Genomic DNA, 25,821 nt, shown 5'->3' on the forward strand with positions numbered 1-25,821 from the left:
CAGGAACTCAGGCTGATTTCCCTTCTCTCTCTCTAACCCAGGGATCACTAGACAGTGATCAGGAGCAGGAACCCTGGCTGATTTCCCCTCTCTCTCTCTAACCCAAGGGTCACTGGACAGTGATCAGGAGCAGGAACCCTGGCTGATTTCCCCTCTCTCTCTAACCCAGGGATCACTGGACAGTGATCAGGAGCAGGAACCCTGGCTGATTTCCCCTCTCTCTCTAACCTAGGGATCACTGGACAGTGATCAGGAGCAGGAACCCTGGCTGATTTCCCCTCTTAATCATACCCAGGGATCACTGGACAGTGATCAGGTGCAGGATCCCTGGCTGATTTCTTCTCTCTCTCTCTAACCCAGGGATCACTGGGCAGTGATCAGGAGCAGAAACCCTGGCTGATTTCCCGTCTCTCTCTAACCCAGGGATCACTGGACAGTGACCAGGGGCAGGATCCCTGGCTGATTTCTTCTCTCTCTCTCTAACCCAGGGATCACTGGGCAGTGATCAGGAGCAGGAACCCTGGCTGATTTCCCGTCTCTCTCTAACCCAGGGATCACTGGACAGTGACCAGGAGCAGGAACCCTGGCTGATTTCCCCTCTCTCTCTAACCCAGGGATCACTGAACAGTGATCAGGAGCAGGAACCCTGGCTGATTTCCCCTCTCTCTCTAACCCAGGGATCACTGGACAATGATCAGGAGCAGGAACCCTGGCTGATTTCCCCTCTCTCTATGTCTAACCCAGGGATCACTGGACAATGATCACGAGCAGGAACCCTGGCTGATTTCCCCTCTCTCTCTAACCTAGGGATCACTGGACAGTGATCAGGAGCAGGAACCCTGGCTGATTTCCCCTCTCTCTAACCCATGGATCACTGGACAGTGATCAGGAGCAGGAACCCTGGCTGATTACCCCTCTCTCTCTAACCTAGGGATCACTGGACTGTGATCAGGAGCAGGAACCCTGGCTGATTTGCCCTCTCTCTCTAACCCAGGGATCACTGGACAGTGATCAGGTGCAGGAACCCTGGCTGATTTCTTCTCTCGCTCTCTAACCCAGGGATCACTGGGCAGTGATCAGGAGCAGGAACCCTGGCTGATTTCCCCTCTCTCTATGTCTAACCCAGGGATCACTGGACAATGATCACGAGCAGGAACCCTGGCTGATTTCCCCTCTCTCTCTAACCTAGGGATCACTGGACAGTGATCAGGAGCAGGAACCCTGGCTGATTTCCCCTCTCTCTAACCCATGGATCACAGGACAGTGATCAGGAGCAGGAACCCTGGCTGATTACCCCTCTCTCTCTAACCTCGGGATCACTGGACTGCGATCAGGAGCAGGAACCCTGGCTGATTGCCCCTCTCTCTCTAACCCAGGGATCACTTGACAGTGATCAGGAGCAGGAACCCTGGCTGATTTCCCCAATTAATCTTACCCAGGGATCACTGGACAGTGATCAGGATCAGGAATCCTGGCTGATTTCCTAGCTCTCTCTCTAACCCAGGGATCACTGGACAGTGAACAGGTGCAGGAACCCTGGCTGATTTCTTCTCTCTCTCTCTAACCTCGGGATCACTGGACAGTGATCAGGAGCAGGAACCCTGGCTGATTTCCCCTCTCTCTCTAACCCAGGGATCACTTGACAGTGATCAGGAGCAGGAACCCTGGCTGATTTCCCCAATTAATCTTACCCAGGGATCACTGGACAGTGATCAGGATCAGGAATCCTGGCTGATTTCCTAGCTCTCTCTCTAACCCAGGGATCACTGGACAGTGAACAGGTGCAGGAACCCTGGCTGATTTCTTCTCTCTCTCTCTAACCCAGGGATCACTGAGCAGTGATCAGGAGCAGGAACCCTGGCTGATTTCCCCTCTCTCTATGTCTAAACCAGGATTCACTGGGCAGTGATCAGGAGCAGGAACCCTGGCTGATTTCCCCTCTCTCTCTCTAACCCAGGGATCACTGGACAGTGATCAGGAGCAGGAACCTAGGCTGATTTCCTCTCTCTCTCTAACCCAGGGATCACTGGACAATGATCAGGAGCAGGAACCCTGGCTGATTTCCCCTCTCTCTCTCTAACCTAGGGATCAACGGATAGTGATCAGGAGCAGGAACCCTGGCTGATTTCCCCTCTCTCTAACCCAGGGATCACTGGACAGTGATCAGGAGCAGGAACCTTAGCTGATTTCCTCTCTGCCTCTAACCCAGGAATCACTGGGCAGTGATCAGGATCAGGAACCCTGGCTGATTTCCTCTCTCTCTCTAACCCAGGGATCACTGGACAGTGATCGGGAGCAGGAACCCTGGCTGATTTGCCCTCTCTCTCGAACCCAGGGATCACTGGACAGTGATCAGGAGCAGGAACCTTCACTGATTTCCTCTCTCTCTCTAACCCAGGGATCACTGGACAGTGATCAGGAGCAGGAACCCTGGATGATTTTCCCTCTCTCTCTCTAACCCAGGGATCACTGGACAGTGATCAGGAGCAGGAACCCTGGCTGATTTCCCCTCTCTCTCTCTCTAACCCAGGGATCACTGGACAGTGATCAGGAGCAGGAACCCTGGCTGATTTCCCCTCTCTCTCTAACCCAGGGATCACTGGACAGTGATCAGGAGCAGGAACCCTGGCTGATTTCCCCTCTCTCTCTAACCCAGGAATCACTGGACAGTGATCAGGAGCAGGAACCTTGGCTGATTTCCCCTCTCTCTCTAACCCAGGGATCACTGGATAGTGATAAGGAGCAGGAACCATGGCTGATTTCCCCTCTCTCTCTAATCCTGGGATCACTGGACAGTGATCAGGAGCAGGAACCCTGGCTGATTTCCTCTGTCTCTCTAACCCATGGATCACTGGACAGCTATCAGGAGCAGGAACCCTGTATGATTTCCCCTCTCTAATCCAGGGATCACTGGACAGTGATCAGGAACAGGAACCATGGCTGATTTCCCCTCTCTCTCTCTCTAACCCAGGGATCACTGGACAGTGATCAGGAGCAGGAACCCTGGCTGATTTCCCTTATTAACCTTACCCAGGGATCACTGGACAGTGATCAGGATCAGGATCCCTGGCTGATTTCCCCCCTCTCTCTAACCCAGGGATCACTGGACAGTGAACAGGTGCAGGAACCCTGGCTGATTTCTTCTCACTCTCTCTAACCCAGGGATCACTGGGCAGTGATCAGGAGCAGGAACCCTGGCTGATTTCCCCTCTCTCTATGTCTAAACCAGGGATCACTGGGCAGTGATCAGGAGCAGGAACCCTGGCTGATTTCCCCTCTCTCTCTCTCTCTAACCCAGGGATCACTGGACAGTGATCAGGAGCAGGAACCCTGGCTGATTTCCCCTCTCTCTCTCTACCCAGGGATCACTGGACAGTGATCAAGAGCAGGAACCCTGGCTGATTTCCCCTCTCTCTCTAATCCCGGGATCACTGGACAGTGATCAGGAGCAGGAACCCTGGCTGATTTCCGCTATCTCTCTAACTCAGGGATCACTGGACAGTGATCAGGAGCAAGAACCCTGGCTGATATCCTCTCTCTCTAACCCAGGGATCACTGGACAGTGATCAGGAGCAGGAACCCTGGCTGATTTCCCTTATTAATCTTACCCAGGGATCACTGGACAGTGATCAGGTGCAGGAACCCTGGCTGATTTCTTCTCTCGCTCTCTAACCCAGGGATCACTGGGCAGTGATCAGGAGCAGGAACCCTGGCTGATTTCCCCTCTCTCTATGTCTAACCCAGGGCTCACTGGACAATGATCACGAGCAGGAACCCTGGCTGATTTCCCCTCTCTCTCTAACCTAGGGATCACTGGACAGTGATCAGGAGCAGGAACCCTGGCTGATTTCCCCTCTCTCTAACCCATGGATCACAGGACAGTGATCAGGAGCAGGAACCCTGGCTGATTTCCCCAATTAATCTTACCCAGGGATCACTGGACAGTGATCAGGATCAGGAATCCTGGCTGATTTCCTAGCTCTCTCTCTAACCCAGGGATCACTGGACAGTGAACAGGTGCAGGAACCCTGGCTGATTTCTTCTCTCTCTCTCTAACCCAGGGATCACTGAGCAGTGATCAGGAGCAGGAACCCTGGCTGATTTCCCCTCTCTCTATGTCTAAACCAGGATTCACTGGGCAGTGATCAGGAGCAGGAACCCTGGCTGATTTCCCCTCTCTCTCTCTAACCCAGGGATCACTGGACAGTGATCAGGAGCAGGAACCTAGGCTGATTTCCTCTCTCTCTCTAACCCAGGGATCACTGGACAATGATCAGGAGCAGGAACCCTGGCTGATTTCCCCTCTCTCTCTCTAACCTAGGGATCAACGGATAGTGATCAGGAGCAGGAACCCTGGCTGATTTCCCCTCTCTCTAACCCAGGGATCACTGGACAGTGATCAGGAGCAGGAACCTTAGCTGATTTCCTCTCTGCCTCTAACCCAGGAATCACTGGGCAGTGATCAGGATCAGGAACCCTGGCTGATTTCCTCTCTCTCTCTAACCCAGGGATCACTGGACAGTGATCGGGAGCAGGAACCCTGGCTGATTTGCCCTCTCTCTCGAACCCAGGGATCACTGGGCAGTGATCAGGAGCAGGAACCTTCACTGATTTCCTCTCTCTCTCTAACCCAGGGATCACTGGACAGTGATCAGGAGCAGGAACCCTGGCTGATTTCCCCTCTCTCTCTCTAACCCAGGGATCACTGGACAGTGATCAGGAGCAGGAACCCTGGCTGATTTCCCCTCTCTCTCTCTCTAACCCAGGGATCACTGGACAGTGATCAGGAGCAGGAACCCTGGCTGATTTCCCCTCTCTCTCTAACCCAGGGATCACTGGACAGTGATCAGGAGCAGGAACCCTGGCTGATTTCCCCTCTCTCTCTAACCCAGGAATCACTGGACAGTGATCAGGAGCAGGAACCCTGGCTGATTTCCCCTCTCTCTCTAACCCAGGGATCACTGGACAGTGATCAGGAGCAGGAACCCTGGCTGATTTCCCCCCTCTCTCTCTAACCCAGGGATCACTGGACAGTGATCGGGAGCAGGAACCCTGGCTGATTTCCCCCCTCTCTCTAACCCAGGGATCACTGGACTGTGATCAGGAGCAGGAACCCTGGCTGATTGCCCCTCTCTCTCTCTCTAACCCAGGGATCACTGGATAGTGATAAGGAGCAGGAACCATGGCTGATTTCCCCTCTCTCTCTAATCCTGGGATCACTGGACAGTGATCAGGAGCAGGAACCCTGGCTGATTTCCTCTGTCTCTCTAACCCATGGATCACTGGACAGCGATCAGGAGCAGGAACCCTGTATGATTTCCCCTCTCTAATCCAGGGATCACTGGACAGTGATCAGGAACAGGAACCATGGCTGATTTCCCCTCTCTCTCTCTCTAACCCAGGGATCACTGGACAGTGATCAGGAGCAGGAACCCTGGCTGATTTCCCTTATTAACCTTACCCAGGGATCACTGGACAGTGATCAGGATCAGGAACCCTGGCTGATTTCCCCCCTCTCTCTAACCCAGGGATCACTGGACAGTGAACAGGTGCAGGAACCCTGGCTGATTTCTTCTCACTCTCTCTAACCCAGGGATCACTGGGCAGTGATCAGGAGCAGGAACCCTGGCTGATTTCCCCTCTCTCTATGTCTAAACCAGGGATCACTGGGCAGTGATCAGGAGCAGGAACCCTGGCTGATTTCCCCTCTCTCTCTCTAACCCAGGGATCACTGGACAGTGATTAGGAGCAGGAACCATGGCTGATTTCCCCTCTCTCTCTCCAACCCAGGGATCACTGGACAGTGATTAGGAGCAAGAGCCCTGACTGATTTCCCCTCTCTCTCTCTAACCCAGGGATCACTGGACAGTGATCAGGAGCAGGAACCCTGGCTGATTCTCTCTCTCTCTCTAACCCAGGGATCACTGGACAGTGATCAGGAGCAGGAACCCTGGCTGATTTCCCCTCTCTCGCTAACCAAGGGATCACTGGACAGTGATCAGGAGCAGGAACTCAGGCTGATTTCCCTTCTCTCTCTCTAACCCAGGGATCACTAGACAGTGATCAGGAGCAGGAACCCTGGCTGATTTCCCCTCTCTCTCTCTAACCCAAGGGTCACTGGACAGTGATCAGGAGCAGGAACCCTGGCTGATTTCCCCTCTCTCTCTAACCCAGGGATCACTGGACAGTGATCAGGAGCAGGAACCCTGGCTGATTTCCCCTCTCTCTCTCTAACCCAGGGATCACTGGACAGTGATCAGGTGCAGGAACCCTGGCTGATTTCCCCTCTCTCTCTAACCTAGGGATCACTGGACAGTGATCAGGAGCAGGAACCCTGGCTGATTTCCCCTCTTAATCTTACCCAGGGATCACTGGACAGTGATCAGGTGCAGGATCCCTGGCTGATTTCTTCTCTCTCTCTCTAACCCAGGGATCACTGGGCAGTGATCAGGAGCAGAAACCCTGGCTGATTTCCCGTCTCTCTCTAACCCAGGGATCACTGGACAGTGACCAGGGGCAGGATCCCTGGCTGATTTCTTCTCTCTCTCTCTAACCCAGGGATCACTGGGCAGTGATCAGGAGCAGGAACCCTGGCTGATTTCCCGTCTCTCTCTAACCCAGGGATCACTGGACAGTGACCAGGAGCAGGAACCCTGGCTGATTTCCCCTCTCTCTCTAACCCAGGGATCACTGAACAGTGATCAGGAGCAGGAACCCTGGCTGATTTCCCCTCTCTCTCTAACCCAGGGATCACTGGACAATGATCAGGAGCAGGAACCCTGGCTGATTTCCCCTCTCTCTATGTCTAACCCAGGGATCACTGGACAATGATCACGAGCAGGAACCCTGGCTGATTTCCCCTCTCTCTCTAACCTAGGGATCACTGGACAGTGATCAGGAGCAGGAACCCTGGCTGATTTCCCCTCTCTCTAACCCATGGATCACAGGACAGTGATCAGGAGCAGGAACCCTGGCTGATTGCCCCTCTCTCTCTAACCCAGGGATCACTTGACAGTGATCAGGAGCAGGAACCCTGGCTGATTTCCCCAATTAATCTTACCCAGGGATCACTGGACAGTGATCAGGATCAGGAATCCTGGCTGATTTTCTAGCTCTCTCTCTAACCCAGGGATCACTGGACAGTGAACAGGTGCAGGAACCCTGGCTGATTTCTTCTCTCTCTCTCTAACCCAGGGATCACTGAGCAGTGATCAGGAGCAGGAACCCTGGCTGATTTCCCCTCTCTCTATGTCTAAACCAGGATTCACTGGGCAGTGATCAGGAGCAGGAACCCTGGCTGATTTCCCCTCTCTCTCTCTAACCCAGGGATCACTGGACAGTGATCAGGAGCAGGAACCTAGGCTGATTTCCTCTCTCTCTCTAACCCAGGGATCACTGGACAATGATCAGGAGCAGGAACCCTGGCTGATTTCCCCTCTCTCTCTCTAATCTAGGGATCAACGGATAGTGATCAGGAGCAGGAACCCTGGCTGATTTCCCCTCTCTCTAACCCAGGGATCACTGGACAGTGATCAGGAGCAGGAACCCTGGCTGATTTCCCCTCTCTCTCTAACCCAGGAATCACTGGACAGTGATCAGGAGCAGGAACCCTGGCTGATTTCCCCTCTCTCTCTAACCCAGGGATCACTGGACAGTGATCAGGAGCAGGAACCCTGGCTGATTTCCCCCCTCTCTCTCTAACCCAGGGATCACTGGACAGTGATCGGGAGCAGGAACCCTGGCTGATTTGCCCTCTCTCTCTAACCCAGGTATCACTGGACAGTGATCAATATTAGGAACCCTGGCTGATTTCCCCTCTCTCTCTCTAACCCAGGGATCACCGGACAGTGATCAGGAGCACGAACCATGGCTGATTTCCCCTCTCTCTCTAACCCAGGTATCACTGGACAGTGATCAGGATTAGGAACCCTGGCTGATTTCCCCTCTCTCTCTCTAACCCAGGGATCACTGGACAATGATCAGGAGCAGGAACCCTGGCTGATTTCCCCTCTCTCTCTTTCTAACCCAGGGATCACTGGACAGTGATCAGGAGCAGGAACCTTCGCTGATTTCCTCTCTGTCTCTAACCCAGGGATCACTGGGCAGTGATCAGGATCAGGAACCCTGGCTGATTTCCTCTCTCTCTCTAACCCAGGGATCACTGGACAGTGATCGGGAGCAGAAACCCTGGCTGATTTGCACTCTCTCTCTCTCTCGAACCCAGGGATCACTGGGCAGTGATCAGGAGCAGGAACCCTGGCTGCTTTCCCCCCTCACTCTCTAACCCAGGGATCACTGGACAGTGATCAGGTGCAGGAACCCTGGCTGATTTCCCCTCTCTCTAACCAAGGGATCACTGGACAGTGATCAGGAGCAGGAACCCTCGCTAATTTCCCCTCTCTCTTAACCTAGGGATCACTGGACAGTGATCAGGAGCAGGAACCCTGGCTGATTTCCTCCCTCTCTCTCTAACCCAGGGATCACTGGACAGTGATCAGGTGCAGGAACCCTGGCTGATTTCCTCTCTCTCTCTAATCCTGGGATCACTGAACAGTGATCAGGAGCAGGAACCCTGGCTGATTTCCTCTCTCTCTAACCCAGGGATCACTGGACAATGATCAGGAGCAGGAAACCTGGCTGATTTCCCCTCTCTCTCTAATCCAGCGATCACTGGACAGCGATCAGGAGCAGGAACCCTGGCTGATTTCCCCTATTAATCTTACCCAGGGATCACTGGACAGTGATCAGGATCAGGAACCCTGGCTGATTTCCTAGCTCTCTCTCTAACCCAGGGATCACTGGACAGTGATCAGGAGCAGGAACCCTGGCTGATTTCCCCTCACTCTCTAACCCAGGGATCACTGGACAATGATCACGAGCAGGAACCCTGGCTGATTTCCCCTCTCTCTCTCTAACCCAGGGATCACTCGGCAGTGATCAGGAGCAGGAACCCTGGCTGATTTCCCCTCTCTCTCTAACCCAGGGATCACTGGACAATGATCACGAGCAGGAACCCTGGCTGATTTCCCCTCTCTCTCTAACCTAGGGATCACTGCACAGTGATCAGGAGCAGGAACCCTGGCTGATTTCCCCTCTCTCTCTAACCAAGGGATCACTGGACAGTGATCAGGAGCAGGAACCCTGGCTGATTTCCCTTCTCTCTCTCTAACCCAGGGATCACTTGACAGTGATCAGGAGCAGGAACCCCGGCTGATTTCCCCCCTCTCTCTCTCACCCAGGGATTACTGGACAGTGATCAGGAGCAGGAACTCTGGCTGATTTCCCCTCTCTCTCTCTAACCCAGGGATCAACGGATAGTGATCAGGAGCAGGAACCCTGGCTGATTTCCCCTCTCTCTCTGACCCAGGGATCACTGGACAGTGATCAGGAGCAGGAACCCTGGCTGATTTCCTCTCTCTCTCTAACCCAGGGATCACTGGACAATGATCAGGAGCAGGAACCCTGGCTGATTTCCCCTCTCTCTCTAACCTAGGGATCACTGGACTGTGATCAGGAGCAGGAACCCTGGCTGATTTCCCCTCTCTCTCTAACCTAGGGATCACTGGGCAGTGATCAGAAGCAGGAACCCTGGCTGATTTCCCCTCTCTCTCTAACCCAGGGATCACTGGACAGTGATCAGGAGCAGGAACCCGGGCTGATTTCCCTTCTCTCTCTCTAACCCAGGGATCACTTGACAGTGATCAGGAGCAGGAACCCTGGCTGATTTCCCCTCTCTCTCTGACCCAGGGATCACTGGACTGTGATCAGGAGCAGGAACTCTGGCTGATTTCCCCTCTCTCTCTCTCTAACCCAGGGATCACTAGACAGTGATCAGGAGCAGGAACCCTGGCTGATTTCCCCTCTCTCTCTCTAACCCAAGTGTCACTGGACAGTGATCAGGAGCAGGAACACTGGCTGATTTCCCCTCTCTCTCTCTAACCCAGGGATCACTGGACAGTGATCAGGAGCAGGAACCCTGGCTGATTTCCCCTCTCTCTCTCGAACCCAGGGATCACTGGACAGTGATCAGGAGCAGGAACCCTGGCTGATTTCCCCCTCTCTCTCTAACCCAGGGATCACTGGACAGTGATCAGGAGCAGGAACCCTGGCTGATTTCCCCCCTCTCTCTAACCCAGGGATCACTGGACAGTGATCAGGAGCAGGAACCCTGGCTGATTGCCCCTCTCTCTCTAACCCAGGGATCACAGGACAGTGATCAGGAGCAGGAACCCTGGCTGATTTCCCCCTCTCTCTCTCACCCAGGGATTACTGGACAATGATCAGGAGCAGGATCCCTGGCTGATTTCCCCTCTCTCTCTAATCCAGGGATCACTGGAGAGTGATTAGGAGCAGGAACCCTGGCTGATTTCCCCACTCTCTCTAACCCAGGGATCACTGGACAGTGATCAGGAGCAGGAACCCAGGCTGATTTCCTCTCTCTCTCTAACCCAGGGATCACTGGACAGTGATCAGGAGCAGGAACCGTGGCTGATTTCCCCTCTCTCTCTCTCTAACCCAGGGATCACTGGACAGTGATCAGGAGCAGGAACCCTGGCTGATTTCCCCTCTCTCTCTCTAACCCAGGGATCACTGGACAGTGATCAGGAGCAGGAACCCTGGCTGATTTCCTCTCTCTCTCTAACCCAGGGATCACTGGACAGTGATCAGGAGCAGGAACCCTGGCGTATTTTCTCACTCTCTCTAACCCAGGGATCACTGGACAGTGATCAGGAGCAGGAACCCTGGCTGATTTCCCCTCTCTCTCTAATCCCGGGATCACTGGACAGTGATCAGGAGCAGGAACCCTGGCTGATTTTCCCCCCTCTCTCTAACCCAGGGATCACTGGAAAGTTCAGGAGCAGGAACCCTGGCTGCTTTCCTCTCTCTCTCTAACCCAGGGATCACTGGACAGTGATCAGGAGCAGGAACCCTGGCTGATTTCCTCTCTCTCTAATCCCGGGATCACTGGACAGTGATCAGGAGCAGGAACCCTGGCTGATTTTTCCCCTCTCTCTAATCCAGGGATCACTGGACAGTGATCAGGAGCAGGAACCCTGGCTGATTTCCTCTCTCTCTCTCTCTAACCCAGGGATCACTGGGCAATGATCAGGAGCAGGAACCCTGGTGATTTCCCCTCTCTCTTTAACCCCGGGATCACTGGACTGTGATCAGGAGCAGGAACCCAGGCTTATTTCCCCTCTCTCTCTAACCCAGGGATCACTGGACAGTGATCAGGAGCAGGAACCCTGGCTGATTGCCCCTCTCTCTCTAACCCAGGGATCACTGGACAGTGACCAGGAGCAGGAACCCTGGCTGATTTCCCCTCTCTCTCTAACCCAGGGATCACTGGACAGTGATCAGGAGCAGGAACCCTGGCTGATTTCCCCTCTCTCTCTCTCTCTAACCCAGGGATCACTGGACAGTGATCAGGAGCAGGAACCCTGGTGATTTCCCCTCTCTCTTTAACCCCGGGATCACTGGACTGTGATCAGGAGCAGGAACCCAGGCTTATTTCCCCTCTCTCTCTAACCCAGGGATCACTGGACAGTGATCAGGAGCAGGAACCCTGGCTGATTGCCCCTCTCTCTCTAACCCAGGGATCACTGGACAGTGACCAGGAGCAGGAACCCTGGCTGATTTCCCCTCTCTCTCTAACCCAGGGATCACTGGACAGTGATCAGGAGCAGGAACCCTGGCTGATTTCCCCTCTCTCTCTCTCTCTAACCCAGGGATCACTGGACAGTGATCAGGAGCAGGAACCCTGGCTGATTTCCCCTCTCTCTCTCTACCCAGGGATCACTGGACAGTGATCAAGAGCAGGAACCCTGGCTGATTTCCCCTCTCTCTCTAATCCCGGGATCACTGGACAGTGATCAGGAGCAGGAACCCTGGCTGATTTCCGCTATCTCTCTAACTCAGGGATCACTGGACAGTGATCAGGAGCAAGAACCGTGGCTGATATCCTCTCTCTCTAACCCAGGGATCACTGGACAGTGATCAGGAGCAGGAACCCTGGCTGATTTCCTGTCTCTCACTAACCCAGGGATCACTGGACAGTGATCAGGAGCAGGAACCCTGGCTGATTTCCCCTCTCTCTCTAACCCAGGGATCACTGGACAGTGATCAGGAGCAGGAACCCTGGGTGATTTCCCCTCTCTCTCTAACCCAGGGAATCACTGGACAGTGATCAGGAGCAGGAACCCTGGCTGATTTCCCCTCTCTCTCACTCACCCAGGGATCACTGGACAGAGATCAGGAGCAGGAACCCTGGCTGATTTCCCCTCTCTATCTCTAACCCAGGGATCACTGGACAGTGATCAGGAGCAGGAACCCTGGATGATTTCCCCTCTCTCTAATCCAGGGATCACTGGACAGTGATCAGGAGCAGGCACCCTGGCTGATTTCCTCTCTCTCTCTAACCCAGGGATCACTGGACAGTGATCAGGAGCAGGAACCCTGGCTGATTTCCCCTTTCTCTCTCTCTAATCCAGGGATCACTGGACAGTGATCAGGAGCAGGCACCCTGGCTGATTTCCTCTCTCTCTCTAACCCAGGGATCACTGGACAGTGATCAGGAGCAGGAACCCTGGCTGATTTCCCCTTTCTCTCTCTAACCCAGGGATCACTGGACAGTGATCAGGAGCAGGAACCCTGGCTGATTTCCCCTCTCTCTCTAACCCAGGGATCACTGGACAGTGATCAGGAGCAGGAACCCTTGCTGATTTCCCCTCTCTCTCTAACCCAGGGATCACTGGACAGTGATCAGGGGCAGGAATCCTGGCTGATTTCCCCTCTCTCTCTAACCCAGGGATCACTGGACAGTGACCAGGAGCAGGAACCCTGGCTGATTTCCCCTCTCTCTCTAACCCAGGGATCACTGGACAGTGATCAGGAGCAGGAACCCTGGCTGATTTCCCCTCTCTCTCTCTCTCTAACCCAGGGATCACTGGACAGTGATCAGGAGCAGGAACCCTGGTGATTTCCCCTCTCTCTTTAACCCCGGGATCACTGGACTGTGATCAGGAGCAGGAACCCAGGCTTATTTCCCCTCTCTCTCTAACCCAGGGATCACTGGACAGTGATCAGGAGCAGGAACCCTGGCTGATTGCCCCTCTCTCTCTAACCCAGGGATCACTGGACAGTGACCAGGAGCAGGAACCCTGGCTGATTTCCCCTCTCTCTCTAACCCAGGGATCACTGGACAGTGATCAGGAGCAGGAACCCTGGCTGATTTCCCCTCTCTCTCTCTCTCTAACCCAGGGATCACTGGACAGTGATCAGGAGCAGGAACCCTGGCTGATTTCCCCTCTCTCTCTCTACCCAGGGATCACTGGACAGTGATCAAGAGCAGGAACCCTGGCTGATTTCCCCTCTCTCTCTAATCCCGGGATCACTGGACAGTGATCAGGAGCAGGAACCCTGGCTGATTTCCGCTATCTCTCTAACTCAGGGATCACTGGACAGTGATCAGGAGCAAGAACCCTGGCTGATATCCTCTCTCTCTAACCCAGGGATCACTGGACAGTGATCAGGAGCAGGAACCCTGGCTGATTTCCTGTCTCTCACTAACCCAGGGATCACTGGACAGTGATCAGGAGCAGGAACCCTGGCTGATTTCCCCTCTCTCTCTAACCCAGGGATCACTGGACAGTGATCAGGAGCAGGAACCCTGGGTGATTTCCCCTCTCTCTCTAACCCAGGGAATCACTGGACAGTGATCAGGAGCAGGAACCCTGGCTGATTTCCCCTCTCTCTCACTCACCCAGGGATCACTGGACAGAGATCAGGAGCAGGAACCCTGGCTGATTTCCCCTCTCTATCTCTAACCCAGGGATCACTGGACAGTGATCAGGAGCAGGAACCCTGGATGATTTCCCCTCTCTCTAATCCAGGGATCACTGGACAGTGATCAGGAGCAGGCACCCTGGCTGATTTCCTCTCTCTCTCTAACCCAGGGATCACTGGACAGTGATCAGGAGCAGGAACCCTGGCTGATTTCCCCTTTCTCTCTCTCTAATCCAGGGATCACTGGACAGTGATCAGGAGCAGGCACCCTGGCTGATTTCCTCTCTCTCTCTAACCCAGGGATCACTGGACAGTGATCAGGAGCAGGAACCCTGGCTGATTTCCCCTTTCTCTCTCTAACCCAGGGATCACTGGACAGTGATCAGGAGCAGGAACCCTGGCTGATTTCCCCTCTCTCTCTAACCCAGGGATCACTGGACAGTGATCAGGAGCAGGAACCCTTGCTGATTTCCCCTCTCTCTCTAACCCAGGGATCACTGGACAGTGATCAGGGGCAGGAATCCTGGCTGATTTCCCCTCTCTCTCTAACCCAGGGATCACTGGACAGTGAACAGGAAACCTCGCTCAAGAAGATGCCAGTTTCTGGGTGGTGGGGGGACGCGTACCCCGGGGAGAGTCGGTCCCCATCGGGGAGTAACCTCGACCCGAGAATGATTTGGCCTCAGCTGACTATTAATTATCTCCAGTTACCTTCCACAACTCCTCAGTTGATTGCTCTGGGCTGGGGGGATCTGTCCCTCCCAGACCCATCCCAGAATTCCAGACCCATCCCAGAATCCCAGACCCAAATGCACAATCCCAGACCCATCCCAGAATCCCAGACCCATCCCAGAATCCCAGACCCATCCCAGAATCCCAGACCCAAACGCACAATCCCAGACTCCTCCCAGAATTCCAGACCCAAACGCACAATCCCAGACCCATCCCAGAATCCCAGACCCATCCCAGAATCCTGATCCATCCCAGAATCCCAGACCCATCCCACAATCCCAGACCCATCCCAGAATCCTGACCCATCCCAGATCCATCCCAGAATCCCAGACCCAAACGCACAATCCCAGACGAATCCCAGATCCATCCCAGAATCCTGACCCATCCCAGAATCCTGACCCATCCCACAATCCCAGATCCATCGCAGAATTCCAGACCCATCCCAGAATCCCAGGCCCATCCCAGATCCCCAGACCCATCGCAGAATCCCAATCCCATCGCAGATCCATCCCTGAATCTCAGACCCATCCCAGAATCCCAGACCCATCCCAGATCCATCCCACAATCCCAGATCCATTAAAATAAATCAGCTGATGTCACAATGGAGCTTAAACAAATTTGGTAATGTTTATTCAAAAAAAAAATCATCAAAACACAAACCAAGAAACAAGAAACAAGACACGTACAGAATTTGTGGGGAAAATAAATCAACAAATAATAATTTAACAATGAAAGTGGATTAATGAAAATAACTCGACTGTAAACAGGTGCGTAAAAGGAGCAGAACGAGACTCCGTCCCAGACTCCGACCCAGACTCCGACCCAGACTCCGACCCAGACTCCGTCCCAGACTCCGTCCCAGACTCCGACCCAGACTCCGACCCAGACTCCGTCCCAGACTCCGTCCCAGACTCCGTCCCAGACTCCGTCCCAGACTCCGACCCAGGCCGGTCCGACCCAGACTCCGACCCAGACTCCGTCCCAGACTCCGTCCCAGACTCCGACCCAGACTCCGTCCCAGACTCCGTCCCAGACTCCGACCCAGACTCCGTCCCAGACTCCGACCCAGGCCGGTCCGACCCAGACTCCGACCCAGACTCCGACCCAGACCGGTCCGACCCAGACTCCGACCCAGACTCCGTCCCAGACTCCGACCCAGACCGGTCCGACCCAGACCGGTCCGACCCAGACCGGTCCGACCCAGACCGGTCCGACCCAGACTCCGTCCCAGACTCCGACCCAGACTCCGACCCAGACTCCGACCCAGACTCCGACCCAGACTCCGACCCAGACTCCGACCCAGACTCCGTCCCAGACTCCGACCCAGACCGGTCCGACCCAGACCGGTCCCAGACTCCGACCCAGACTCCGTCCCAGACTCCGACCCAGACCGGTCCGACCCAGACTCCGACCCAGACTCCGACCCAGACTCCGTCCCAGACTCCGACCCAGACTCCGACCCAGGCTCCGACCCAGGCTCCGACCCAGACTCCGACCCAGACGCCCAGACGCCGACCCAGACGCCCAGACGCCGTCCCAGACGCCCAGACGCCGACCCAGACGCCGACCCAGACGCCCAGACGCCGACCCAGACGCCCAGACGCCGACCCAGACGCCCAGACGCCGACCCAGACGCCCAGACGCCGACCCAGACGCCGACCCAGACGCCGTCCCAGACGCCCAGACTCCGTCCCAGACGCCCAGACTCCGTCCCAGACGCCCAGACTCCGACCCAGACGCCCAGACTCCGACCCAGACGCCCAGACGCCGACCCAGACGCCCAGACGCCGACCCAGACGCCGGGTGGACGCAGTCCTGCCAATTGTGATTGTCTTGTTCTGTGGCTGTTCAGTGTTGACCCCTGACCCTGAACCGTGAGCAGGGGTCACTCACCCAGGGAGGGGCCTGCGACTGGTCAGTGATCCTCAGTCCCTCCCCTGGGGATGGATTCGCCTCTCCCACTGGCCCCCCCATTAGGGAATCCAGATACCAGAGCGTCGGAGGGAATTTCGGACCTGCTCCCTCGCCCCCGACCTGACCCTGACCCCAGGCCGCAGCCTGACCCTGACCTTGCGTCTCTCTCTGGGCAGCAGCAGGGGGGATACGGCTGGGCCTCTGGGGCCTGAGCAGGCCCGCCCACTGCAGGCAGCGCAGGGCAGAGGGGGGCAGCCGGGCTGCCAGCTCGCTGAGCAGCTGGCACACCCGGCAGTTGGCAGCAGACGCCAGCCTGGACGCTCTGAACCACAGCCCTTTGCTTCGGGGACGACCCCGGGCCAGGACGGGGACGGGCAGCCGGCTCCGAGACAGGCCCCGGCCGGCCTTGGGGAAGACGGAGAAGAGGCTCCTCTCATTGGCCAGGCCGCAGTGCTGGGCCGCCTGGAAGACGGGCCTGGGCAGGCGCAGGAGGAGGCGCACCCAGAGTCTGCGGCCTTTCTTGGGGAAGGTCTGGGCCCAGCGGCGGGCAGGCTGCACTACCAGCACGATGAGCAGGTACAGGGAGAGGAAGAGTCCCGGAGATGTGAAGAAATAGGCTGCTCCCAGCATGACAGGGACGTAATAGAGGGAGAGGTGGCAGCTCAGAGTGAGAACAGTCACAACGCTGACCGTCCGCACCAGCAGCAGGAAGAGAGAGGTGGACACAGAGAAAAGCAGGCGCAGCAACACGTAGGAGGAGGCCAAAGCCACCAGCACCACCTCCAGGGACACGAACAGGCAGCCCAATCGGCTCTGAGGGCCTCGCTGTGATAGGGCCAGCAGGATGATCAGCAGGAAGAAGATGAGGAGTGAGCTCGGGCACAAGGCCACCAGGAGGGCCAGGGAGGCACACAGCAGATGACGAGAGGCCAAGAGCTGGGCCAGGGGGGAGCTCTGCTCGGGAGGGACCTCCAGCAGACGGGAGTCATTGACGTCTGGCAGTTCCAGGCCGTCCTCGTACGATTCTGGGAAGGAATGGACCGAGGGCTGACGGCCAGGAATGTTCCTGGATGATTGGAGCTCAAAGTAAGGCACTTCAGCCGGAGACCCGTCCCCACTGTCCCTCTCCCCGGGGTCCCAGCCCAGCCGCACATCCTCGAGGGACCCTCCCAGGACACTCCCCCTGCCCCCAGAGCACTCCCAGCGCAGCCTCACATCCTCGAGGGACCCTCCCAGGACACTCCCTCTGCCCCAGCCCTCCCCGCTCACGTCCTCGAGGGACCCTCCCAGGACACTCCCTCTGCCCCAGCCCTCCCCGCTCACGTCCTCGAGGGACCCTCCCAGGACACTCCCTCTGCCCCAGCCCTCCCCGCTCACGTCCTCGAGGGAGACGGCCTGACCGCCCAATTCACCGAGCGTTTCCTCCCCGGAACCTACTTTCAGACACTTTGGTTGCTGGCGGATCTCCACTACATGTTTCTGTCTGAGTTCCTGCTCCCGTCTCTTGTTGTAATCCAGCTGGTTGCTGAGTTCAGTCTGGTGCTGCAGGCGAATGAGCTCGGTGCGAGTTCTCTGCACTGTATTGAGGTGCCGGAATTCCTGCTCCTGTGTCGACTCGTGATGCCTGAGCAACATCGCACACTCCAGATCCGACTGGGTCTGCTTCTTATTCAGTTCCTGCAGAGACAGCAACAAAACATCAGTCAGGGAACACGGGACAGAGAGAGAGAGAGAGAGCGAGAGGGACGGAGAGAGAGAGAGCGAGAGGGACGGAGAGAGAGAGAGCGAGAGGGACGGAGAGAGCGAGAGGGACGGAGAGAGAGAGAGAGAGAGGGACGGAGAGAGAGAGAGAGAGCGAGAGGGACGGAGAGAGAGCGAGAGAGGGACAGTGAGAGCGAGAGAGGGACGGAGAGAGAGAGCGAGAGGGACGGAGAGAGAGAGCGACGGAGAGAGAGAGAGCGAGAGGGACGGAGAGAGAGAGAGCGAGAGGGACGGAGAGAGAGAGAGCGAGAGGGACGGAGAGAGAGAGAGAGCGAGAGGGACGGAGAGAGAGCGAGAGAGGGACAGTGAGAGCGAGAGAGGGACGGAGAGAGAGAGCGAGAGGGACGGAGAGAGAGAGCGACGGAGAGAGAGAGAGCGAGAGGGACGGAGAGAGAGAGCGAGAGAGGGACGGAGAGCGAGCGAGAGAGGGACAGTGAGAGCGAGAGAGGGACGGAGAGAGAGAGCGAGAGGGACGGAGAGAGAGAGAGCGAGAGGGACGGAGAGAGAGCGAGAGAGGGACAGTGAGAGCGAGAGAGGGACGGAGAGAGGGACGGAGAGAGAGAGCGACGGAGAGAGAGAGAGCGAGAGGGACGGAGAGAGAGCGAGAGAGGGACGGAGAGAGAGAGAGCGAGAGGGACGGAGAGAGAGCGAGAGAGGGACGGAGAGAGAGAGGGCGAGAGAGGGACGGAGAGAGAGAGAGAGCGAGAGAGGGACGGAGAGAGAGCGAGAGAGGGACGGAGAGAGAGAGAGCGAGAGGGACGGAGAGAGAGCGAGAGAGGGACGGAGCGAGAGAGGGATGGAGAGAGAGCGACGGAGAGAGAGAGCGAGAGAGGGAGAGAGCGAGAGAGGGACGGAGAGAGCGAGAAAGGGACGGAGAGAGGGAGCGAGAGAGAGAGAGCGAGAGAGGGAGGGAGAGAGAGTGCGAGAGAGACGGAGAGAGAGCGAGAGAGGGACGGAGAGCGAGAGAGGGACGGAGCGAGAGAGGGACGGAGAGAGAGCGCGACGGAAAGAGAGAGGGACGGAGAGAGAGCGAGAGAGGGACGGAGAGAGAGCGAGAGAGGGACGGAGAGAGAGCGAGAGAGGGACAGAGAGAGAGCGAGAGAGGGACGGAGAGAGAGCGAGAGAGAGGGACGGAGCGAGAGAGGGACGGAGAGAGAGCGACGGAAAGAGAGAGAGAGGGACGGAGAGAGAGCGAGAGAGGGACAGAGAGAGAGCGAGAGAGGGACGGAGAGAGAGCGAGAGAGGGACGGAGAGCGAGAGAGAGGGACGGAGAGAGAGCGAGAGAGGGACGGAGATAGAGAGAGGGACGGACGGAGAGAGAGAGCGAGAGAGGGACGGAGAGAGAGAGCGCGAGAGAGGGACGGAGAGAGAGAGCGAGAGAGGGACGGAGAGAGAGAGGGAGAGAGAGAGAGACGGAGAGAGAAAGAGAGTGACGGGAAGAGAGCGAGAGAGGGACGGAGAGAGAGCGAGAGAGGGACGGAGAGAGAGCGAGAGAGGGACAGAGAGAGAGAGAGAGAGAGCGAGAGAGGGATGGAGAGAGAGCGAGAGAGGGACGGAGATAGAGAGCGAGAGAGGGACAGAGAGAGAGAGAGAGCGAGAGAGGGACAGAGAGAGAGAGAGCGAGGGAGAGAGAGTGCGAGAGAGTGCGAGAGAGAGCGCGCGAGAGGGACGGAAAGAGAGCGAGAGAGGACGGAGAGAGAGAGAGGGACGGAGAGAGAGCGAGAGAGGGACGGAGAGAGAGAGCGAGAGAGGGACAGAGAGAGATAGAACAAGAGGGACGGAGAGAGAGAGAGAGCGAGAGAGGGATGGAGAGAGAGCGCGAGAGAGGGACGGAGAGAGAGAGCGCGAGAGGGACAGAGAGAGAGAGTGACGGAGAGAGAGAGAGAGAGCGAGAGAGGGACGGAGAGAGAGAGAGCGAGAGAGGGACGGAGAGAGAGAGCGAGAGAGGGCCAGAGAGAGATAGAACAAGAGGGACGGAGAGAGAGCGAGAGAGGGACGGAGAGAGAGGGACGGAGAGAGAGAGCGAGTGAGGGACAGAGAGAGAGAGGGACGGAGAGAGAACGAGAGAGGGACGGAGAGAGAACGAGAGAGGGACGGAGAGAGCGAGAGAGGGACGGAGAGTGAGAGGGACAGAGAGAGAGAGAGGGACGGAGGGCGAGAGGGGACGGAGAGAGAGAGACAGTGAGAGCGAGAGAGGGACGGAGAGACCGAGAAAGAGAGAGACGGAGAGAGAAAGAGAGTGACGTGAAGAGAGGGAGAGAGACCGAGAGAGGGACGGAGAGAGAGAGAGACGGAGAGAGAAAGAGTGACGGGAAGAGAGCGAGAGAGGGACGGAGAGAGAGAGAGAGCAAGAGAGGGACGGAGAGAGAGAGCGAGAGAGGGACGGAGAGAGAGCGAGAGAGGGACGGAGAGAGAGCGAGAGAGGGACAGAGACAGAGAGAGAGGGACAGAGAGAGAGAGGGACGGAGAGAGAGCGAGAGAGGGACGGAGAGAGAGCGAGAGAGGGACGGAGAGGGAGCGAGAGAGGGACGGAGATAGAGAGCGAGAGAGGGACAGAGAGAGAGAGAGAGAGCGAGAGAGGGAACGGAGAGAGAGAGCGAGAGAGAGACGGAGAGAGAGCGAGAGAGGGACGGAGAGAGAGCGAGAGAGGGACGGAGTTAGAGAGCGAGAGAGGGACGGAGAGAGAGAGGGACGGAGAGAGAGATGGACCGAGAGAGGGACGGAGAGAGAGAGAGACGGAGAGAGAAAGAGAGTGACGGGAAGAGAGCGAGAGAGGGACGGAGAGAGAGAGAGCGAGAGAGGGAGAGGGACGGAGAGAGAGGGACGGAGAGAGAGCGAGAGAGGGACAGAGAGAGAGAGAGAGAGAGAGAGCGAGAGAGGGATGGAGAGAGAGCGAGAGAGGGATGGAGAGAGCGAGAGAGGGACGGAGATAGAGAGAGCGAGAGAGGGACAGAGAGAGAGAGAGCGAGAGAGGGACAGAGAGAGAGAGAGCGAGAGAGGGACAGAGAGCGAGGGAGAGAGAGTGCGAGAGAGACAGAGAGAGCGCGCGAGAGGGACGGAAAGAGAGCGAGAGAGGGACGGAGAGAGAGAGAGGGACGGAGAGAGAGAGAGGGACGGAGAGAGAGAGCGAGAGAGGGACGGAGAGAGACAGAGAGAGATAGAACAAGAGGGACGGAGAGAGAGAGAGAGAGTGAGAGAGCGAGAGAGGGACGGAGAGATGCGAGAGAGGGACGGAGAGAGAGACGGAGAGAGAGAGCGAGAGAGGGACAGAGAGAGAGAGTGACGGAGAGAGGAGAGAGAGCGAGAGAGGGACGGAGAGAGAGAGAGCGAGAGAGGGACGGAGAGAGAGAGCGAGAGAGGGACAGAGAGAGATAGAACAAGAGGGACGGGAGAGAGAGCGAGAGAGGGACACAGAGAGAGCGACGGAGAGAGAGAGCGAGTGAGGGACAGAGAGAGAGAGGGACGGAGAGAGAGAGGGACGGAGAGAGAGACGGAGAGTGAGAGGGGACAGAGAGAGAGAGAGGGACGGAGCGAGAGAGGGACGGAGAGAGAGGGACGGAGAGAGAGAGAGCGAGAGAGGGACGGAGAGAGAGAGAGGGACGGAGAGAGAGAGACAGTGAGAGAGAGAGACCGAGAGAGAGAGAGAGACGGAGAGAGAAAGAGAGTGACGGGAAGAGAGGGAGAGAGACGGACGGAGAGAGAGAGAGACGGAGAGAGAAAGAGTGACGGGAAGAGAGCGAGAGAGGGACAGAGAGAGAGAGAGAGCGAGAGAGGGAGAGGGACGGAGAGAGAGCGAGAGAGGGACGGAGAGAGAGCGAGAGAGGGACAGAGAGAGAGAGGGACGGAGAGGAGAGCGAGAGAGGGACGGAGAGAGAGCGAGAGAGGGATGGAGATAGAGAGCGAGAGAGGGACGGAGAGAGAGAGCGAGAGAGGGACGGAGAGAGAGAGAGCGAGAGAGGGACGGAGAGAGAGCGAGAGAGGGACGGAGATAGAGAGCGAGAGAGGGACAGAGAGAGAGAGAGAGCGAGAGAGGGACGGCGAGAGAGGGAGCGAGAGAGGACGGAGAGAGAGTGCGAGAGAGAGTGCGAGAGATGGACGGAGAGAGAGAGCGCGCGAGAGGGACGGAGAGAGAGGGACGGAGAGAGAGAGAGGGACGGAGAGAGAGAGAGGGACGGAGAGAGAGAGAGAGCGAGAGAGTGACGGAGAGAGAGGGACGGAGAGAGAGAGAGAGGGACGGAGAGAGCGAGAGAGTGACGGGAAGAGAGCGGGAGAGGGACGGAGAGAGATGTGAGCGAGAGAGGGACGGAGAGCGAGAGAGGGACGGAGAGAGGGACGGAGAGAGAGAGCGAGAGAGGGACGGAGAGAGAGAGGGACGGCGAGAGAGAGAGAGCGAGAGAGGGACGGAGAGAGAGGGACAGTGAGAGCGAGAGAGGGACGGAGAGAGAGAGAGACCGACGGAGAGAGAGAGAGAGACGGAGAGAGAAAGAGAGTGATGGGAAGAGAGAGAGCGAGAGAGAGAGAGGGATGGAGAGAGAGCGAGAGAGGGACAGAGAGAGAGAGAGCGAGAGAGTGACGGAGAGAGAGGGACGGAGAGAGAGAGAGAGGGACGGAGGAGAGCGAGAGAGTGACGGGAAGAGAGCGGGAGAGGGACGGAGAGAGAGTGAGCGAGAGAGGGACGGAGAGAGAGCGAGAGAGGGACGGAGAGAGGGACGGAGAGAGAGAGCGAGAGAGGGACGGAGAGAGAGAGGGACGGCGAGAGAGGGACGGAGAGAGAGGGACAGTGAGAGCGAGAGAGGGACGGAGAGAGAGAGAGACCGACGGAGAGAGAGAGAGACGGAGAGAGAAAGAGAGTGATGGGAAGAGAGAGAGCGAGAGAGAGAGAGGGATGGAGAGAGAGCGAGAGAGGGACAGAGAGAGAGAGAGCGAGAGAGGGACGGAGAGAGAGCGAGAGAGGGATGGAGAGAGCGACGGAGAGAGAGGGACAGAGAGAGAGAGCGAGAGAGGGACGGAGAGAGAGCGAGAGAGGGATGGAGAGAGAGCGACGGAGAGAGAGAGCGAGAGAGGGACAGAGAGCGAGAGAGGGAGAGATAGAGGGACGGAGCGAGAGAGGGACAGAGAGAGAGCGAGAGAGGGATGGAGAGAGAGCGACGGAGAGAGAGAGCGAGAGAGGGACGGAGAGAGAGAGAGAGCGAGAGAGGGACGGAGAGAGCGAGAAAGGGACGGAGAGAGAGCGAGAGAGGGAGCGAGAGAGGGACGGAGAGAGAGTGCGAGAGAGACAGAGAGAGAGCGAGAGAGGGGACGGAGAGAGAGAGAGGGACGGAGAGAGAGAGGGACGGAGCGAGAGAGGGACGGAGCGAGAGAGGGACGGAGAGAGAGAGGGACGGAGAGAGAGCGCGACGGAAAGAGAGAGGGACGGAGAGAGAGCGAGAGAGGGACGGAGAGAGAGCGAGAGAGGGACGGAGAGAGAGCGAGAGAGAGGGACGGAGAGTGAGAGGGACAGAGAGAGAGAGAGGGACGGAGGGCGAGAGGGGGACGGAGAGAGAGAGACAGTGAGAGCGAGAGAGGGACGGAGAGGACCGAGAAAGAGAGAGACGGAGAGAGAAAGAGAGTGACGTGAAGAGAGGGAGAGAGACCGAGAGAGGGACGGAGAGAGAGAGAGACGGAGAGAGAAAGAGTGACGGGAAGAGAGCGAGAGAGGGACGGAGAGAGAGAGAGAGCAAGAGAGGGACGGAGAGAGAGCGAGAGAGGGACGGAGAGAGAGCGAGAGAGGGACGGAGAGAGAGCGAGAGAGGGACAGAGACAGAGAGAGAGGGACAGAGAGAGAGAGGGACGGGAGAGAGAGCGAGAGAGGGACGGAGAGAGAGCGAGAGAGGGACGGAGAGGGAGCGAGAGAGGGACGGAGATAGAGAGCGAGAGAGGGACAGAGAGAGAGAGAGAGAGCGAGAGAGGGACGGAGAGAGAGAGCGAGAGAGAGACGGAGAGAGAGCGAGAGAGGGACGGAGAGAGAGCGAGAGAGGGACGGAGTTAGAGAGCGAGAGAGGGACGGAGAGAGAGAGGGACGGAGAGAGAGATGGACCGAGAGAGGGACGGAGAGAGAGAGAGACGGAGAGAGAAAGAGAGTGACGGAAGAGAGCGAGAGAGGGACGGAGAGAGAGAGAGCGAGAGAGGGAGAGGGACGGAGAGAGAGGGACGGAGAGAGAGCGAGAGAGGGACAGAGAGGGAGAGAGAGAGAGAGAGCGAGAGAGGGATGGAGAGAGAGCGAGAGAGGGATGGAGAGAGCGAGAGAGGGACGGAGATAGAGAGCGAGAGAGGGACAGAGAGAGAGAGAGCGAGAGAGGGACAGAGAGAGAGAGAGCGAGAGAGGGACAGAGAGCGAGGGAGAGAGAGTGCGAGAGAGACAGAGAGAGCGCGCGAGAGGGACGGAAAGAGAGCGAGAGAGGGACGGAGAGAGAGAGAGGGACGGAGAGAGAGAGAGGGACGGAGAGAGAGAGCGAGAGAGGGACGGAGAGAGACAGAGAGAGATAGAACAAGAGGGACGGAGAGAGAGAGAGAGAGAGTGAGAGAGCGAGAGAGGGACGGAGAGATGCGAGAGAGGGACGGAGAGAGAGACGGAGAGAGAGAGCGAGAGAGGGACAGAGAGAGAGAGTGACGGAGAGAGAGAGAGAGCGAGAGAGGGACGGAGGGAGAGAGAGAGAGCGAGAGAGGGACGGAGAGAGAGAGCGAGAGAGGGACAGAGAGAGATAGAACAAGAGGGACGGAGAGAGAGCGAGAGAGGGACACAGAGAGAGCGACGGAGAGAGAGAGCGAGTGAGGGACAGAGAGAGAGAGGGACGGAGAGAGAGAGAGGACGGAGAGAGAGACGGAGAGTGAGAGGGACAGAGAGAGAGAGAGGGACGGAGCGAGAGAGGGACGGAGAGAGAGGGACGGAGAGAGAGAGAGCGAGAGAGGGACGGAGAGAGAGAGAGGGACGGAGAGAGAGAGACAGTGAGAGAGAGAGACCGAGAGAGAGAGAGAGACGGAGAGAGAAAGAGAGTGACGGGAAGAGAGGGAGAGAGACGGACGGAGAGAGAGAGAGACGGAGAGAGAAAGAGTGACGGGAAGAGAGCGAGAGAGGGACAGAGAGAGAGAGAGAGCGAGAGAGGGAGAGGGACGGAGAGAGAGCGAGAGAGGGACGGAGAGAGAGCGAGAGAGGGACAGAGAGAGAGAGGGACGGAGAGAGAGCGAGAGAGGGACGGAGAGAGAGCGAGAGAGGGATGGAGATAGAGAGCGAGAGAGGGACGGAGAGAGAGAGCGAGAGAGGGACGGAGAGAGAGAGAGCGAGAGAGGGACGGAGAGAGAGCGAGAGAGGGACGGAGATAGAGAGCGAGAGAGGGACAGAGAGAGAGAGAGAGCGAGAGAGGGACGGCGAGAGAGGTAGCGAGAGAGGGACGGAGAGAGAGTGCGAGAGAGAGTGCGAGAGATGGACGGAGAGAGAGAGCGCGAGAGAGGACGGAGAGAGAGGGGACGGAGAGAGAGAGAGGGACGGAGAGAGAGAGAGGGACGGAGAGAGAGAGAGAGCGAGAGAGTGACGGAGAGAGAGGGACGGAGAGAGAGAGAGAGGGACGGAGAGAGCGAGAGAGTGACGGGAAG

The 25,821-nt window shown here is 57.2% G+C and overlaps 1 protein-coding gene across 1 annotated transcript in view; it reads right to left on the minus strand.

Moving 5' to 3' along the window:
- The window catches only part of LOC140396604 (serine/threonine-protein kinase TAO2-like), a 147,608-nt gene that overhangs the window by 119,742 nt on the left and 2,045 nt on the right, over positions 1–25,821 (minus strand). The window contains exon 2 of the mRNA XM_072485400.1: positions 17,869–18,108. Coding sequence (XP_072341501.1) covers positions 17,869–18,108 — 240 coding nt within the window. The remainder of the gene's footprint in view (positions 1–17,868; positions 18,109–25,821) is intronic.

This window comes from Scyliorhinus torazame, chromosome 19 (genome assembly GCF_047496885.1).
Source record: "Scyliorhinus torazame isolate Kashiwa2021f chromosome 19, sScyTor2.1, whole genome shotgun sequence".
Lineage (NCBI taxonomy): Eukaryota > Metazoa > Chordata > Chondrichthyes > Carcharhiniformes > Scyliorhinidae > Scyliorhinus > Scyliorhinus torazame.